General features: G+C 51.7%; 2 protein-coding genes across 5 annotated transcripts; both read right to left on the bottom strand.

Annotated features, from left to right (window-relative positions):
• Positions 1 to 1,180: 1,180 nt before the first annotated feature.
• Positions 1,181 to 6,303, bottom strand: LOC135289974 (serine/threonine-protein kinase PAK 3-like). Of its 4 annotated transcripts, XR_010352721.1 has the most exons (8): positions 5,665 to 6,300; positions 5,259 to 5,376; positions 4,326 to 4,425; positions 3,705 to 3,901; positions 3,240 to 3,374; positions 1,568 to 1,712; positions 1,406 to 1,454; positions 1,181 to 1,315 (listed from the first exon to the last, which is right to left on the bottom strand). XR_010352721.1 is itself a non-coding variant. In XM_064403872.1 (7 exons), the coding sequence occupies exons 1-6, from the start codon at positions 5,706 to 5,708 to the stop codon at positions 1,668 to 1,670; spliced, it is 639 nt and encodes a 212-aa protein (XP_064259942.1). In that variant the 5' UTR covers positions 5,709 to 6,303; the 3' UTR covers positions 1,181 to 1,315; positions 1,637 to 1,667. The 4 variants fall into 4 exon arrangements, 2 of the variants coding, with proteins under 2 accessions (XP_064259942.1, XP_064259941.1); XR_010352720.1 differs by having other exon boundaries at positions 1,406 to 1,712; XM_064403872.1 differs by lacking the exon at positions 1,406 to 1,454 and having other exon boundaries at positions 1,637 to 1,712; positions 5,665 to 6,303.
• Positions 6,304 to 9,807: 3,504 nt separating this feature from the next.
• Positions 9,808 to 17,055, bottom strand: LOC135291254 (rootletin-like). Its single transcript, XM_064405288.1, has 10 exons — positions 17,046 to 17,055; positions 16,028 to 16,077; positions 15,573 to 15,676; positions 14,513 to 14,651; positions 14,166 to 14,359; positions 12,720 to 12,847; positions 12,352 to 12,521; positions 11,453 to 11,524; positions 10,996 to 11,118; positions 9,808 to 10,313 (listed from the first exon to the last, which is right to left on the bottom strand). Exons 1-10 carry the CDS (start codon positions 17,053 to 17,055, stop codon positions 9,816 to 9,818), a joined length of 1,488 nt encoding a protein of 495 aa, XP_064261358.1. The 3' UTR covers positions 9,808 to 9,815.
• Between the last annotated feature and the right edge of the window lie 364 nt (positions 17,056 to 17,419).

Raw genomic sequence — 17,419 nt, 5'->3', positions numbered from 1 at the left:
GGTGGGAGCTGATAAAGGAAGGAGAGCGTTCCCAATTCCAAACCACAGCAGAAGGCCCTTAGGAGGGACTTTCCATCTTTAAGAAGGAATGGCCAACTCAGAAGGGAATGTAGAGCCTTATTCCCTGGCTGACGAGGAAGGGAATCTTGAAGCAGGCTTGAGGGCGTATAGGACTTTTATTGTGAGTGCAGCTCCAAGCTGCCATTGCGGAGTGTAATCCTGAAGTGATCCTGGTCATGTCTTCTGCTTCCTGCATTACTTCACTGCACATTTCCTTTGTTTACATTTGAAAAGCCCTTCGAGATGGCGGGAGCCCATGGAATCTGTGGATGGAAGAATAGAAGTACAAAGAGTGAAAGATACAACAGCAGCATTAAACCAGCTGCACAGCCCATCAATTTCTCGGAAGTATTCTGTCTCCAATGCCTGGCCACAAGTCTGGAGTCTAAAGGGAATCTAGGAAGCCAAGTGTTCTCATCACTTTGGCCAGACTAGCACACACACCTTCAACGCGGTCACTGGCTGGGTTACAGCCTTCTGCTGCATGTGAAACAATCCCTGCTCTTGTCTTTACTGCACAGGGAAGCTCAGGCAAAACCCACCCACTCTCAGCTGCCCTCAAAGGCAAAAGGAACACCCAAGTGCTCCCTGGCTGCATTCAAGGTCCACAATGGATTCTCTAGGGAATCCAAAATGTCTCTCCCAATACCAAAGGGACGTGGAACATGTGCTCCAGTTCATGCTGAGGCACACCCACCATACACAGCTCGATCACACAAAGAATGCACAGGATGTACTCAGCAGCTTCAGGCACCTCCTCAGCTGCCTGACAGCCAGCCCGCTGCCACAGCTCTAGCCTGGCTCTGCAGGGGGCTTCCTATGGGACCGGCTTCCTTCTGAGACAAAGCTCTGGCTTTCCCATTCTCTTTGCATCAGCAACGCCATTCCCACCTTCCTCAAACCTGCACTCCGGTAGCCTCACACCTGACCGCTCCTTTCCCTCCTGGCACAAAGCTCTCTCCAGCACTGTTTGCCACGGGCCGGCTAAGAGCCAATGCCGCCCAGACAGACAGTGTTCCGAGAAACAGTGCCCATAAGGAGCGCAGAGCAGTCCAAAGCAACGCAGAAACTCTCTTTTCAAAGCCTTTGCCTTTTGGCTGGCTCTGCTTCGTACCTCTTCTCATTCAGCTTGCATGGTGGCAACTTCCTGCTTCGTCTCAAGCAGCCTTTCCTCCTGCTTCTTCTCTACCTCATCCAGGAAGTTTGCCCCTTGTGCCAGCAGCTGCTGTGCCTCCAAACGCTGCCCTTCCAGCTCCTGGTGAGGGGAGGAAGACACTTCCAATGAAATCCCAGCCAAGTTCCCCAACTAATCAGTGGAAACTTCATGCCTCGCAGCACCTCCCACCTGAAAAGTGCACATCAGTAGTGACTCTGTGGCCTCCAGCAATGCTGTCCTAAGCAGAAATGCAGAAGGAGGATCAGCAGGTGGGAGAAAAGGGGATGCCACCTTCCTTTCCTGCTCTGATGGCTGCCTGTTGCCTGGCCCCTCTCTCCTCAGGATTTCTACCTGCTCTCAGAGGCTCTGTTCTCCAAGTGCTCAGGTGGTCCTTCTCATCTCTTTTGCTTCCTGCATTACCTGGCTGCAGGGAGGACAGCAATCAAGGCTGTCAGAAGAGGCTTAAGAGAGGCTCCGCTGATTGCAGAAATGGATGCTGCCCAAGGGGAAAAAGAAACAAAACAAATCTAATTAAAAGAGACAAAGGAAAAAGGAAGCGTTATTTTCCAAACTGAGTTCCTAACAGGGTCAAGTTGGATTCCTCTAGTGCCCAGAAATAAACAGACATTGGACTCAAGAGCACCAGCAGCACATCTGCCTTCATGTGCAGCATGCTGCCATCACAGGCAAACACAGCCCAGAACTGCACTAGTCCATTCCTCATGGTGCTGTCACTTGCTGGGATTTTTGTCCTGGTACCACTGTGCGATTGCTTCTCGCTGTCCTAAGGATTTGTTCCTTTCAGAAAAGTCAACAGACTTATTCAAGCGCCTCTTTTCTACAGACATGGGCTATGTGAGTGAACAAGAGAGAAGTGGGGCATAAGGCATTCCTCAAGAGACTCCCAAGAGCTCTGAAAAATATTGATCCCAAGTTGTTCTCAGGAGCGCTGGAGATGCAGATTTTCAGCAGCAAGCCGGGAGCAAGGACACAAGCAGCAGGGTGCAGATGTGCTCAGCTCTGGCTTGCAGGAAGAGCAGTGTCTGCCTCAGCACACCCCACCTCCTCCTGTGCCGGCTGGCATCTTCCTTCACAGCAGGCAGAGCCAAGGAAGTGGTGCGGTCAGCAGCTCCTTGCCTGCCACCAAACCTGGCAGCAAAGCCACAGCCATTCTCAGCTACTTGACGGGGCCAGGCAGCACATGGGGCTGGCAAAAATCCTGCACAGCTGTGCCTGTTTGGCTGGCAGAAACCTCTAAGAGTGGGCCAGGAGGGACAAGCCGGTGCCCTCGGATGCTCACACTGAGCTCCTCAACAGCCCCCGTCTTCCCTCAGACCAATCTAAAACCGCTTGGCTGGGACTGCTTTCAATGTGTTCCTCAAGGCCCTGTCCCTGGCATTGCAATACTTCAGTGCCTTTGCTACCAGGAAAACCTGAATACACCACCCAAGAGCAAAAGAGGGCCACAGAAATGAGCAGAAGGTGAGAGCTCTCCTCTGAGGAACGGCTCAGAGAATTGTGCTTGTTTAGCCTGGACAAGAGCAAACTGCAAGGAGACTTCTCCGTAGTTGTAGGGGCTTCTAAGAAAGATGGGGACATATCCTTTAGCAGGGCTGATTGCAAGAGGACAAGGGGGGAACAGTTTTCACCTTAAAGACACTCAATTCAGACTGGCTCTAAGGAAGAAACTGTTTACTAGGAGCGTGCTGCAACACTGGCACAGGCTGCCCAGAGAGCTGGCAGGAGCCCCAAGCCCGGCAACATTCATGGTCCGCTTGCATGGGACGCTGAGCAACCCGATCTACTTGAAGTTGTCTTTGCCGCTGGCCAGGGTTTTGCACTAGGTGACCTTCACTGGGCCCTTCTAACCTCAAGCAGTCTTGGATCCAGGTTGGGTTTCATTAGGAAAGCACCCAGAGCAGAGATTACTCTGTGGGAGGCCCATCTGATTCCCTGGAGTTTGGCCGAGGAGCAAAGCCTGGCAGGGAACAGCTGTTTGGCCCGCAGCCGCTATGCCTTGTACCTGCAGAAGTTCCTTGGCAGAGCCTCGCCTGTCCACATCCATCTGCAGGCAGCAGCCCAGAAATTCACACAAGCCAGGGGGTAGCCTGAGCTTGTGCAGGTCTGGTACCCCTTGCTTGCCTATCAGGAAGTTGGCCTGAAGCAAAAGGAAACATGAGACTCTACGTGATTCTGCCATATCCTTCAGTGCTCACCTAGACCCCATCTTTTAAGCTGCAGTCTGCAGTAGCAATTTCTTGCCTAGCAGATGCTTAGAGAGGAGCCTTCTGTCCCAAAGGAAAAAAGGCCCCAGTGCAGCCCCAGCTATTCCAAGTTGCACCAGGCCTTGCCTTGACAGCTGATGTGAGCCCCAGGGACCTTTCTAGAAGTGGGTCTTGCTGGAAGCACTTCAAGCTCTGGGAATGGCATTTTGTCTGATGGACACGGAGGAGAAGGACACGGCTATCTGAGCGTATTTGCACCTTACCCTGTCACTGGTTTCCCGAACATAAGGAGGCTCTCCTGTGGCCATTTCTATTCCCACGATGCCAAGGGACCAGGTGTCCACTTTGGGGCCGTAAGGCTCTCTTCTCACAACCTCGGGTGCCATCCAGCAAGTGGTCCCGACCATCGACCTCCGTTTCCTCTGCTCAGGGCTGAGCAGAGCACAGAGGCCAAAATCAGCTGAGGAGAGAAACAAACACTGCTTCAAGTAGGAAACCAAGGAAAAGGGTTCCTCACTCTCAGCCCCAGAATGCAGTGCTGAATGGAGCTGGAAAAGCAGCTGGGCTCTCCTTGCTCAGGGCTGCAGCCAAGGACATGGGCAATTGTCCACTTAACAAGCTGCCCAGGATTCCCACCCTGACTTTTCCTCATTCCCCTGAACGTTTACACTGTAACTCACTCCCTTTGCAAGGAACACCCACAAACCAAAGTTACCCTGGATACCTTGTTGCTCTCTACACCACTCAGCACCTTACAGCTGTGCCCTGGGCTGGCAGAGTGCTCCCTGCCCTCTCCCCAGCGCCACTGCTGGGCACCGGGCAGCCTCTCCAAAGCAGCCCCACACCGCCTCCCCGCAGCGCTGCGCCTGACCAGGAATACCCACCCAACTTGACGGAGCCATCCCGGCCCAGAAGGATGTTGTCACTTTTGATATCTCTATGGATCACCTGGTTGGCATGAAGGAAAGCCAGGCCTTGCAGGCACTGCCAGGGGAAAAAGAAACAGGAGGCCAAAAGTTAGCCTGATCTGATTTCATCACACGCAAAAGATGGCTGCTGCTGAAGATGCACAGATCTCCAAGGAGCAGTGAGCGCTGCCCAGAGAAAGAGCTTGCTGCTGCAACACTGGGAGAGCAGGATCTTTCCAAGGGAAGGCACGTTAGCTTTTGAGGGGGAAACGTCAGTCGTTGTTGCTCCACACTATCCCCTGCAAAGGCAGTCAGAATGAGCGCTGCTGCAGCGGATGCGCTCTCCCCGTCCGGACGACAAACAATGGTTTGCCAAAAGAGGAAAACGTCCCTGCCTTGGATACCAAGGGCATCACAGTCGGGCGGGAGAATGGAGGACAAGGCTTATACGGCTGCCTGGACAGCAGACTTGGAAGTAGCTGCTTTGTCACTTTTCAGCAGCAAGCACCATGCTGGGTGCCATGCCATCCTTTGGAGTGGAGACCCGTGACACATGAGTCGCTCTTTGGCTTTGCCTCTGGTTGAAAACTGGCACAGCAGCACCTTTGCCCTTACAGGCAAAGAAGGCAATGCAGAAAGGCTCTGGGCTAAGGCTTGGACAAGCAAAGTACAGAAGAGAAAAGAAAAAGAAAACAGGCACAGAGAGTTCAACACCGGTAGATAAGAGTAAAGAACAGACTACAGTAGGGGCAGGGACGCTGGCAGACAGCTCAGTCCACATGTTCTTTCTTCTCTGGAGCATAAGCGCAACACAGAAAGGAAGCTCTGAACAGGGAATCCCTCGCTTAGCGGCGCTTTCGAAGGATGAGCCTTGTGCAAGCCATCCCTAGCACGAGCAGGACCCCTTACCTCCCGACACACTGTTGCTATGTGTCCTACAGCCATCCTTCTCACGCTGACCACATCACCTAAGGAGCCTCCATCCATATACTCCAAGACCAGCAGGACAGCCTCATTGACAAGGTAGCTGCAAGATGAAAGCCACAGCATGGAGCTGAATGTGCACAGCTAAATTGCTGTACGGAAGAAAAGACTACAGCTGAGTTTTGTTTCCAGGTTTCTGAGATCAGACTTCAAGCTCTTTATGCCAGGAACCCCTCATGGCAACAAAATGCATTCTCCTCCCATGCCTGGTGAAGGGGTGGATTGATGTTCATCGAAAGATCCTTTTTCTGCCAGTGGCTAAAGAGCTTTTAAATCTTGGCCTTGCAAGTATGGAAACAAACATTCCCAGAAAATTACCAGAACTACTTACCTTTCTAGGTAGGTGACAATATTGGCGTTCTTATTTTCACTCATGACCAGGATTTCTTTCAGTACGTCCTCGCAGCCCTGGTGCTGGAGATTAAGTTGCTTTACAGCCACCTACGATGACATTGAAGACTCTTAGGGACAGAAATGACCAGAGGCTCTTTCTCCATGCACTCATGGGCCTGGATGCCTCGTCACCTTGGTAAAAGGGGACTCTAAACCATCAACCACAAAGCGCTAACAGAACTCTCTGCACCCGCAGACTTCTCAAATAAGCTTTGTTTAGCACTACTACGATCATTTACACATGTTTAACAAGCCAAAAATAATTTTGCTCCTGTGAAGACAAATTGAAACCACTGGAAATATGTTAGCATTTCTAGGGCTTTGGCCAGCGTTTCCCAGACGGCTGCCATTTCGATTGTGTGTCCAAGTAAACACACACATACATGACAGGGAAAATGCTGTCCAAAAAAGAACTCCAAAGCGACTCAAAGTAAAGTTACAATCCTAGCACATCCTAACTTCTTCAGTTTGGCTTTTGCAACTCTGAAGAACAATCTTGAACACGCTTTAGACTTGAAATTATTGAATGGGTTTAAAAATGACAAAGCCTTTCTGTGGTACACTACGGATGCCCCCCAGGCTAGAAGCACAGGGCTTAGGGCTTTCGGATGCCTCCTAGACCTCCCTCCAAGTGCACTTCCTGAGCGCAGCACTGCAGGTGGATAAGGAACTACCTTATCTAACTCCTTACTATTTCGGAAGATGGAATGTATTTGCTGAGAGCCAAAAAGGAGAATTCAGGACCCTGAACTTTTAGCCCCAAAGAGCAGCAGGACTCCCCAAGACACCACCATGTCTGCTCAGTACAGATAGCATCTCTCTAGTGGAATGTCACCGACATGTGAACTTCTTCTCATTCATCTGTGCGTGTGTGTGTATGTTTTGGGGCTGGGGGGTGGGTGGGTGGGTGGGTTGTGTGTGTGTGTGTGTGTATGTGTGTGTGTGTGTGTGTGTGTGTGTGTGTGTGAGCAAGGTTCCCTAAGGCTGAAAGGCAAAACTGTGCTCCAGACAAGATCTCTCTTTCTTTAGGTCTTGCATTGTATTTTGCATCAGAACCACATGATGGAAAACAAAATATCTGTGTCTGAACCTGAGCTTAAGAGGAACCGGTGTGGAATGACGGCTTTTGCCATCAGCTGCTCTATGCATATTTATCTGGCAAATGGAAGCTAGCATGTCCTTCTCTGAAAGACACCGCTGCCATCGTCGCATTCATTCATTCAGGTAGGAAGGACAAAGTTTGTCCAAAATGCACTTTGCAGCCTGCCTCTAGACAGACGGCTTCTGTGGGACAGCCTTTGCAGCAAAGACAGGCGGCCCAAAGCTCTGGCCCCAGACCACATCACAAGGGAAAGCACTCAAGAGCTGCAAAATCTGCATGGGCACTTACCGCTTGTCCTGTGGCAGCGTTGAAGGCTTTATAAACAATTCCAAAACCCCTAGAATGAGAGCAGTGCAAAAACAGAGAAGTTGTTCAGTGCTGAGAAGCAAAAGGCAGCGCAGGCAGGAGCTCTCTGCTGCCTGCAGTCTCTCTAAAACACTGGGCTTTGTCTACTCTTCAGCCAATGGCACAACAGCCCAGCAGCCCTCAGCCATGCAGAATGTCCAAGCGAAAAGCTGGCTCACACAGGAAGAAAAAGGGCTGCTAGAAATCTCCAATGTACATGCTAGATTATGCATGTGGGGGAGTTTGCTTTGCCTTGTCCTTCTTGTGTCTGTGCCTGTGGCGTGCCTTTGCAGGCAATGAAACACACAGTCCTGCTGGGCCTTCTCACCGCTCTCTTTTGATCCTACCTGCCCAACTCAGCCAACGCCACACGGTCTTTCTTATTTTCCTGACCACTGAATACTGTTTCCAGTAAAGTACTACTAAGAAATGCTACTGAGAGCTGTTATCAGGTGATAAGCTGCTCTCTCAGGCTTTCCTACCTTCAGGAGTGTGGCCATACATACAAAAGCATGTCTCCTGGGAAAAGAGGCAAACTGGTGCCCCATTTTTGAGGGACAAGAGGACTTCCAGGTCCTGCTCCTTGAGGCAGCCAAGACATTGTCAGCATCCAGTTTTCTTTGATGATGCCTGGTACTGCCTCAGCACTGAGACAGGGACAATCTGGAGCCAGGCTCTGAAGATGCTTGCAGCTTGCCTGACTTCCCACGTGCTATTGCACCACCAAAATTCCTGGCCCGTGGTTCTGTAGAAGTAAGCGTGGCTGCACTCACCCACTGCCAATACGTTTCCATCCGGTGTACTTATTTTCAGGATCTCCAACACTCACCACACGCCCTGAAAGAAACAAAATGCAAGAAGCACACTTGAAAACAGAGATGCTGACTTCCAGGAGATCTGAAACCCAGCTCCACTCTCTGGGGCTCTGAGCACTTTATGGTCACTCGCTCAACAATAACATCAACAAGAACAACAAGAAGAGCAGCCCCAGCAAGACAGGCAGCTCTGCAGCACAGCTGGCCTGCACAGAGTCTGATTCTCCCACACTGCTTTGAAGGATTGTCTTGAGGGGAAACTAAGCCCACGGAAAAACCATCTGAGCAGACAGAGAACAGAAGAGAACAGGCACCAAGGCAAGTGGTTGTCACCTACAAACAACAAGGAGGGCTGAAGAATTGGGAGCCTTCACTTTCTTGGCAAGAAAGACTCTCTTGTGAGATTGAACCAAAGGTTTCATACTTCCAAAGATTCCATGCACTCTGGAATCTGGGATGAATTCTTATCAACATCTGCTTTTTTGCAGAGCAGAAAGGATATTGCAAATGAATTCCAGGAGAGGAGGGGATTTTCTCTTCCTCTCAGCAGCTTGCCTAAAGAATGCTTTGACATTTTTAGAGAACAGCAGCTCATGCTACATCCAAGAACAATGGCTGTAAGAATTAGAACCCTTTTCATTCAGGAGCAGGCTCAGTTCTGAAGACCACTTTGCCTGTCCCACATTTAGTGAAGAACGACAAGTGCTGGTCTTCAGTGTGGGCTGCAGCAGTCACTGGCACTGGACTTGGCCCCTTCAACAGCACCCACGTGCCCCATCTTCCCAAAGGGCACAGCCCAGACGGGTAACAAGGACAGTGCCGCTGCTCAGGCGCTGCCATGACACAGACACGTGCACAAATGAGATGCCGATCCTCTCACCAGTCCAGGTGGCAGCTGCAACCTCACAGCTGAGGAAGGCTCCAGCCCCTGCAGTCACAGCAGCCATCAGTGGCAGGGCAGCTATGACAAAAAGCTTGGCAAAGCCCATCAATGGCCACTGACAAGCACTATGGGGGAGCCAGAGGCAGACCCAGCTCCGTTCTGAGTTGACCCTACTCAAGACAGAACATGATTGTTTTTGTGCTCAGACCCACAGAGGAGTCGATCAATCCACCTTTTGTCCCAGCAGCTGATGGCAGACACTGAGTAAACTGGGCTCGGTTCTCTACCTGACGGGTATTCTCTGACAGCACTGCACTGGCAGCTATTACTAGCTGTAAGAAGCAACTCAGTTCTACTGCAGAGTCACTAAGGCCTTGGTGTACTTTCCTAGAGTGCAGGAATCTGTGCAGGGATGGAGGCCAATGCTCCGTATTCCAAGAATATTTCCCAGCTGAGCATTAGCAGTGACAAAGTGCCTGGCAGCGGAGGAACATGCAGCAGAGGGGCTGCCGGCTTCCTCCTGAGAATTGCCAGCAGGGCACTTTTATCTGACCATGCCACATAGATGTGTCTTTTTGATGCATCTTCCTAAGCATACCACTAAAATTCCCAACAGGGATTGTAAAAATCTTGTGCTGGATTTCTTCTTGTGGGGACATTGAAAGCAATTCTTCATCTCTGACAGCTTGGGATTGTTCCAAGAATGTAACTTTTTAATTTATGGGGCAAACTGAAGAGACCTCTTCCAATCTTCTTTGTGCTGTCACCTGATGTTCTCTTCAAGGGGGTCAGGCTAATGTAGAAATCTTATCAAACCCAAACTGTGGAAGGAATAGTAGAAGTACTAACACTCATAAAAAAGCCCACTAGCATTCAACTAGCCCCACAGCCCATCAATTTCTCGGAAGTATTTTGTCTCCAATGCCTGGCCACAAGTCTGGAGTCTAAAGGGAATCTAGGAAGCCAAGTGTTCCCATCACTTTGGCCAGACTAGCACACACACCTTCAACGGGGTCACTGGCTGAGTTACAGCCTTCTGCTGCTGGGGACACAATCCCTGCTCTTGTCTTTACGGCACAGGGAAGCTCAGGCAAAACCCACCCACTCTCAGCTGCCCTCAAAGGCAAAAGGAACTCCCCAAGTGCTCCCTGGCTGCCTCCAAGCACAACACTGGCTTCTCTAGGGAATCCAAAATGTCTGTCCAAACACCAAAGGGAGGAGGAACATGTGCTCCAGCTCATGCTGAGGCACACACACAGTAACACACTGCTCGATTGCACAAGAAATCCACGGGACGTACTCAGCAGCTTCAGGAGCTGCTTCTCTCTCTCCTGGCTTGAGCCGCGTGAACTGCTCATGCTCCGGTTTCCAGGCTGCAGACAGGAGGCCTCTTGGCAGGATGCTGCTGCTGCGGCACCTTTGATGGGTGATCCTGCGTCCATCTGGGACAAGAAATTTGTTTGTGTCAGAAAGGTGCCTGGCAGGGATGCCCCAGATACAGCATTTCAAAGGCAAGCCCATAGCAACAACACTGGTGTTAGGCTGCAAGCTGAGCTGTCAACTCTTCCTCCTTCAATCAAACCCAAACAAGCAGTCAGAGACTACAGCTTGTCACAGGCAGCCGTAGTAGAGACCGTGAAAGGGAAAGGCCAAGGTTACACTTCACCCTCTTCTGAGGACTGCATTCAGCATGGACAGGGACAACTTGTTCAGAATCTGTGTGGCTCACCATGCTCACCTGAACAAACGCCGCAAAAAACAAAGGGAGCACTAAGAGGCCAGCAGAAATACATTCAGAGGATTGCTGGCCCACCAACCAAAGCACTAGCCCTGCTACCCAGGGCAGCAGCTGACATTCAGGGGCCCAGGAATTGTTCTACCATCACACCCAGTGTTTTCTCTCTTCCCGTCTCAAAAGCACTTCTATTCAGCCACTTCTTGCTGCTTCTGTACCCAGCTCTAACCCTTCCATTATAGCTCTTCTTCCTGCTGCTCAGAGCTAGAGCCTGCCAGGCTCTGTGCTTCCAGTGCCTGCAGTAGTCCTTGCCTCCCCTTTCCTGAGACCTCTCCGGTTCATGCCCCCATCAGTGCCCTTCCCTCTGCTACCTGCCTAGTCAGGCTCACCTGCCCATTCTCCCGCTCCTCAGTCAGCTCCTGCCTCAGCTGCTCCTTTTGGCTCAGCTCTCTCTGCAGCTGGCACACCCTGGCTAACAGAGCAGCCTTCTGACGCTGCTCTTCCTGCAGGAGCTGCACACAAATGAAGAGAAGACAGCTTTAAACTTCCCACACACCACTTGATTGATCAACCAAGACTGATGTGCTCCCGCTTTCCAAAAGCTTTTTGTCCTCATTCTCGTATCATATCCAAAGGGCCAGCTAAGAGACAATGCCTCCCAGACAGACAGTGTGCAGAGGAGCAGTGCCCATAAGGAGCCCAGAGGAGTCCAAAACAGCACACAAACTCTCTCTCCACACTCTGTGCCTCTTGACTGGCTCTGCTCAGTAGCTTTACTTGTTCAACTTGCATGATGCCAAATTTCTGCTTCATCTCAAGCAGCCTTTTCTCCTGCCCCCTGGGTACCTGTGCCAGGAAGTTAGCCCGTTCCTCCAGCTGCTCCCGAGCCTTCACATGTTGTTGGTCCACTTGTCTCTGCTGATGAGGAGAAGAGACACTTCCAGATGAAGTCCCAGCAATGCTCCCCAAAGAAAGAAATGGAAGCTTCATCCCTCCAACAACCCCACCCCCCCCACCTGAAAAGTGCACATTACTTGTGACTTTGTGCCCTCCAGCAATGCTGTTCTAACCCAAAATGTAGAGGGAGTGTCAGCAGGTGGAGGGATGGAGATGCCACCTTCCTTCCCTGCTCTGATGGCTGCCTGTTTTCTGGCCCCTCTCTCCTCAGCATTTCTGCCTCTTCTCAGAGGCTCTGTTCTCAAATTCTCCCTGCCCTTTCATCAAGGAAGAGCTGCAGATGCACTGCAGGACGAGGACGAGGCCAGCGCCTCGATCAGCCAAGTCACAAGGCAGGCCACCAGCTGAAATACCGGCAACGCGGGGCCTCTTGCATCTGCTTCAGGCCCAAAGGGCAAACCTCTGTCCACCACGGGAGGACAGAAAGCAAGGAACCCAGCTGCTGGGACTGCACTTGGCAGCAAGGTCAGCAGCCGTCTGCTGCATGGCACAAGGCTGTGGGGAAGATCCTGCCCCTTCGCTGCCATGCTTTGGGGGGCAACCACCCAGCCTCCTGGGGAACTTGGCTGATGCCCATCCTCAACCTGTGGCTGCATACACCATCCCAGCACTGGCCTCTGGCTCTTCACAGGCCTTCAAGTCTGAGCCCTTGGAGCCCTCTGCTGCCTGGCTCAGCCACGTGTGGCCTACAGCAGATGCTTGTGGCCATGTCACATACTCAGGCTGCTCTTCTGCTAAGCCAGCCCAGCAAACCTGCTTGAAATCTTCAGGTGTCTATTGTTTCTTACCAGTTCTTGCACCAGCTTCCTTTTCTCCTCTTCCTGAGCAGATTGCCAGAGTCTCAGAGCCTTGCCGCACTGCTCTTCTGCCCAGCGGAGCTGCTCAGCCATGTCTTCACATTGCTGCTGGCTGAGAGCTCTTACAGCCAGCAGCTCACGACGAAGGCCCCTCACGTCCTCTGCAAACATGACACACGACAGCAGTCAGACACTGCACAAGCAGAGGAAGCTGCTGACTTTAAGCCCTTTCTCTTTCGGGCAAGGAGGGACCTGCCCTCAGCTGCTTCTCTCCTCAGAAGCCCTGCGCACCCAGCTGGCTTTGCAGCAGCTGCACTGGGCAGGGCCATCACCAGAAACAAAGTGCATGAGGCTCTCACCCAGTATCGCCTCCTTGGCCTGCGTGGCCGTGCGCACTTGGGCTTCCACACGGCTCCTGGCCATCTCCAGCTCCGATATGCGCTGCTGAGCCTCCAGCAGGCTGCTTTGCAGGCTCTCCTTCTCCGACCTACAAGTTGTGAAGATGAAGAGCAATTGTTCTTGGCACACAGGGATAGTTTCTGCATAAGATGTGCCTTGAGATCCCTCCACCTTAGTATGGAAAATGGCTTGCATGGAAACTCAGATACAGCAGCACTCTTTTACCGCTTTACATAGCAAAGCAGGCCCCTCCAGGTGCCTGGGCAGCCTTTCCTCATGACCTAGCCCGGCTGAGTTTGGTCTCAGCAGCCAAAGCTGAAATTGCTGTTGCCTGACCTATCACACACGGGCGTGCCCGCCAAGTATGTGCAAAGGAACAAAATCCCAGCCTCTCTTCTGAGCTCATCAGCACTTCCAAGTCACTTGGCAGGTGCAGGACAGAGCAGTGCTCTCCTGGCTGACTCCTCAATGTTTCATGCCATTCATAGTGTACTTCTAGGTACTTTGTTGGCCGGGCACTCTCTAAGTAAAAGGGATAAGGGAATTCACCAAATGGTATATCGAAATCTCCAGCTTCTAGAAGGATGAGTAGGAAAGCAGAACTAGGTTTTAATCTCCACAGGAACTCTCACGGAGGAGGGAGGGACAGATATCCCACCAATTAAATGCCTGCAATTTGATGAACAAGACCACTTGCTGCCTTCATTGTTGGCTAACTAAGCCAACAGTGCCCAAATATCTTGGCACTCTTTAAAAAGGAAAAAGAACCAGCCAAAGGGGACCTTGACAGGTTAGAGACGTGGGTGGGTAAATGGGCAAGAATCAGTGCTCAGCAAGAATCCCCAGACACTGTCAAGAAGTCACAAGACCTTTCCCTTCTGCTGCTGCTGCTGCTGTTTGTAAGCAGTTCTAGGTTCTGCACCATCCTTCAAAAGAGTGAGCTCTGCAGGGTCTCAAGGTTTTCAGCATGACCCTCCAGCTTCACCTGAAGCGTCACGGCCCCACTCACATCATTCACATGTAAGAGCTTTGAATTCTGAAACTCCCATGACAAACTACTTGGCAAGGAAAGATTGATGGTCAGATGCACCGAAGGAGAAAGCAATACCACAGGGAAACTTCCGGTTTCAGCAAACATCTGCACAGTTTCCCTGCTACTCAATTCAGTGCCAAGCGGCTTGCTTTGCATTTGTCACAGGAATGTGCAAGGGGTCCCAAGCAGGCACCCAAAAAGAGCTTTGAGAACTTGAGCTGACAGAAAAATAACTTTCAGATCACAGTAGTCTTTTCTTTTTGCTCGTGTCTCTTTGCTTCCCTGCCAGCAGGCAGTAAATCTTCATGCTCAGCACCTTTGTAATTCCAGACCTTCAATGATGTCCCACCCAGAGTCTCCTCCCTGCCTTTACCTGGCCTCTGCCAGCTGCTCTGAAAGGCCTCGTAGGTCCCGCTCCGTGGCTGCCAGTCGGGCTTCCAGGGCAGCGTTCTCTTGCGCCAGCACTGCCTTCTCTCTGCACACCTGGGACAGGGTGTGCCCTTGGCGAGAGAACTCCTGGAGCACCTTCTCCAGGCCCCTGTGGGCTGGCCGCTGCCGCCGGCAAACCTGGAAGTGGGGGGGACACCATTTTTCAAGAACAACAACAACAACAACAACCCAGTCGCAGTCTTAGCTTGCTGCCAGAAGCAGCGTTCTGGGGGGTCTTGCTAGGACTAATCCCTCTCCCACAGGTGCATCCTAGGAACAAGGTGAGCGTACCTTTGGCACAGCCAGAGGAAACGCTTCCTTCAGCAGATCCCTCTGAGGCTGCCATTCCTCTGCTGTCTGTGCCGCCACTTCAGAAGCCCTCTCTAGTGAGGAGTGGCGCTTTCTCTCAAACGCAGCCAGCTCCTTCCATCTATGGCAAGCAGACAAACAAGCCTTTAATTGCAGCACAGTCTCCTTGCAAAACCAGGACTGTATACCATGTCCCACACAGGGCAGTCTCAGGGCCTTCCCACAGCCCTCTGCTTGCACCTCAAGAGAATGCTGCAATTCCCTGCCTAGACTAGCATCTCTCTTTCTTGTCCATGCAGGTGAAAGAGTCACCACTGAGCAGGTCAAACAAGCTTCCCATAGTCACAGAACACTTCCAGAAAGCTCAGGTACTCTCAGTGTAACTGCTTCCTGCCTGCTAGGTCTTATGCTCCTTTCTGATTACAGTGGATACTGGACTTGCCAAAGATCTTCTTTGGCTAAGACATGCTTGATAAGCCCAGGTGACTCCTCCCACAATGACTCTAGCTTTCACTAGTGAAACAAGGGAAGAGCCTTGCAAGCTCTAGCTTGGGGAGGATGTTTGGACGATTTTCCAATCCACGTATCTAAGGATGGTTTAGGCTGGCAGAGATCCCAGGAAGCCTCCAGCCCAGTCTTCAGCTCCAAGTACTTGGGGTCAGCATTGGGACAGGCTGCTCAAGGCTCTATGCAGCTGGGGCTTCTGAATTTCTGGGGGTGGAATCTGCACAAGCTCTCTGAGGCGCTTGTTCTGCTGCATGATTGCCTTTGCAGGTCAATGTCCTTAAGCCCAGCCTGAACCTCCCTTGCTTTCACTCGGGTCCACTTCAGAAAGCTTTTTGTCAAGGTTTAAGAAGTGAGTGCCAGCAGGCAGCTGTGCTCTACGCTGGTCAGCAGCCAGACCTGCCCTGGGCTGCCTTCCCCAGTCTGAGCTGAGCAAGTCCAACAAGGAGAAAGCTAAATTGCTTCTTTGACACTGGGCCTCCTAAAGCCCAGCAATGCCCACCCCTGCTCAGAGAAAGTGAGAAAGCTCAACACACACCTCAACTCCTGAGCACCACGCACTCGATCTGTGCTCTCCTGCCCCTCCGCCTTTCCTGCCTGGGCCCAGGAGTCCTGACTGGCAAGGACCTCTCCTAGCGGGACCTGCAAGGAATAGGCAGGGAAAAAACACAAACAAGCAATAAGGAGCAGGGCAGTTGGCTCCTGAGAGCTGGCAGAAGCAGCAAGCAGAGACACAGCTCACCTGAAGGCAAAAGCTGTTGTGTGGGGCTGTTTATGTGGTATTGATGTGGTGTTTATGTGCCAACTAACCCTCGAGTTGCTCTGAAGTGTCTGAGTAGAAGCAGGGAACATTTCCCTGCTCAGCTCTGGTCAACTGACTTCCCCTCGGGGTTTCAGGCCTGTGAGAGCAGCCAATAGGAACTGCATTCCAGCCCTTCACAGACAGACCTTGTCTCTGCCATGCAGAGCTGCTCAGGAGACTTCTCAGCAAACCTGGCTCATGTCAAAGTTAAGGGCGTAGTCCAAGCTGTGACTGTAGCTGCCTAGATAGGGCGTGGAGAGGGGTGGGTCCCTGCAGGCAACAGCGGCTCCTCTGCACCCCACAAGGCTGTGAACTGCGCCTTGGGACCTCTCTCTGTGCTGGCAGCAGGGAGCCTGCACAGACTCTGTGCACAAAGGGGCTGGCCTTCACACCAGTAGCACTAAAGGACATCATGCTAGTGCTTCTTTGACACCAAGGGAAGTTCACAGTCCCTGTGAGAGTGCCAGGAAAATGATGTCTGCATGTGAATTTTCCCTAGGGCCAGTGGCTGGGCTGAAGAGTGAGCTCATGGCAGGACTCCAGCCCACAACATCTTCAGCCACAAAGGGCAAGGGCTGCCTGCTCAGAAACTTGCAGCTCTGCACTGCACCAAAGCTTTGCACTCAACCAACCAAAGTTGCCACTGATTGGTGCACGATACTCAGGCCCTGGATCGACAACACCCGGAGGTTTGTTGTCCTTTGTGTCCCCTTTAGCCTCTGGAGGAAGAGAGCCAGCCAGAGGAGCTTCTGCCACTGCTGTGGTGCTCTGCAGACAGGCAGCAGCATGAGGGACAGGGAGTAACCTGTGTTTTAGAACCTTGTTTCTCCTGAGCTCTACACCCAGCTGTCCTAGAGCAGAAGTCATGAATTTGGATAAAAGTGGGATGCTCAGTCATTAAACCTCAATTCAAGTGCTCAGATGAGACTAATGTTGAGACAGGATTGCACATGCAGCTGAGGGAGATATTTCAGGCTGGCTACAATCAGCATGTGGCCTCCTGTCTGCAAAGCTTGACTTTCATTAGTTAAAACCTCTTCAGTGGAAAAGGAGGAAATGGATGGAATCCTTCTGGTAGTGTTCATGCAGACGTTGACGTGGACTTTCTTTCGACCTGCCGGGCTGGCACTCTACTGCAACAGGCCAAGCCCACAGCTTTCTCCACAATCTTCAGACACCAGGCATGTCAAGGGTGCCCGTCCCACTCACCGAAGGGCATGCTTGACTCCTTCCACCTCTGAGGCGATCTGCCGGGGGCAAAGGAAAATGAATCAGGGGCTGTTAGAAAACTGTTTGTGCTGAGGAATTCCACAGCACGAGTCCACGCAAACAGAGAGCAGTTTCCCTTCACAGCATCACTACAGAAGCAGCACTTCTTTAGCACAGCAAGCAAGACTGCAGGCCAATAGCCTGGGCTGTGTCTACCTTTTGCTCGGCTTTGCCACTAAGTAACTAGAAACTTGGCCCTGAGGATGCCAATTGTTCCTTAGCAGTCAGTGCCTACATTGCAGCTCATTGTCCGGCCTACAGCTAAAGCAGCTTTTTTCTCCTCTCTTTCCTGGACTTGCTTTTTCTTTTTGTCA

The sequence above is a fragment of the Passer domesticus genome, chromosome Z (genome assembly GCF_036417665.1).
Source record: "Passer domesticus isolate bPasDom1 chromosome Z, bPasDom1.hap1, whole genome shotgun sequence".
NCBI classification, from domain to species: domain Eukaryota; kingdom Metazoa; phylum Chordata; class Aves; order Passeriformes; family Passeridae; genus Passer; species Passer domesticus.
The sequence above is the reverse complement of the archived record's forward strand: the minus strand, read 5'-3'. Positions and strand labels throughout refer to the sequence as shown.

Bases quoted from the DNA above. Each gene is read 5' to 3' on its own strand.
- LOC135289974 (XM_064403872.1), bottom strand. From the start codon at position 5,708: ATGAGTGAAAATAAGAACGCCAATATTGTCACCTACCTAGAAAG. The intron at 5,377-5,664 runs GTAAGTAGTTCT...TTCATCTTGCAG, and splicing joins ATTGTCACCTACCTAGAAAG to CTACCTTGTCAATGAGGCTG. The intron at 4,426-5,258 runs GTAAGGGGTCCT...TTCCCCTGGCAG, and splicing joins TAGCAACAGTGTGTCGGGAG to TGCCTGCAAGGCCTGGCTTT.
- LOC135291254 (XM_064405288.1), bottom strand. The intron at 14,360-14,512 runs GTACGCTCACCT...CCCCACTTCCAG, and splicing joins TTCCTCTGGCTGTGCCAAAG to GTTTGCCGGCGGCAGCGGCC. The intron at 11,525-12,351 runs GTAAGAAACAAT...TCTCCTCATCAG, and splicing joins GGAAGCTGGTGCAAGAACTG to CAGAGACAAGTGGACCAACA.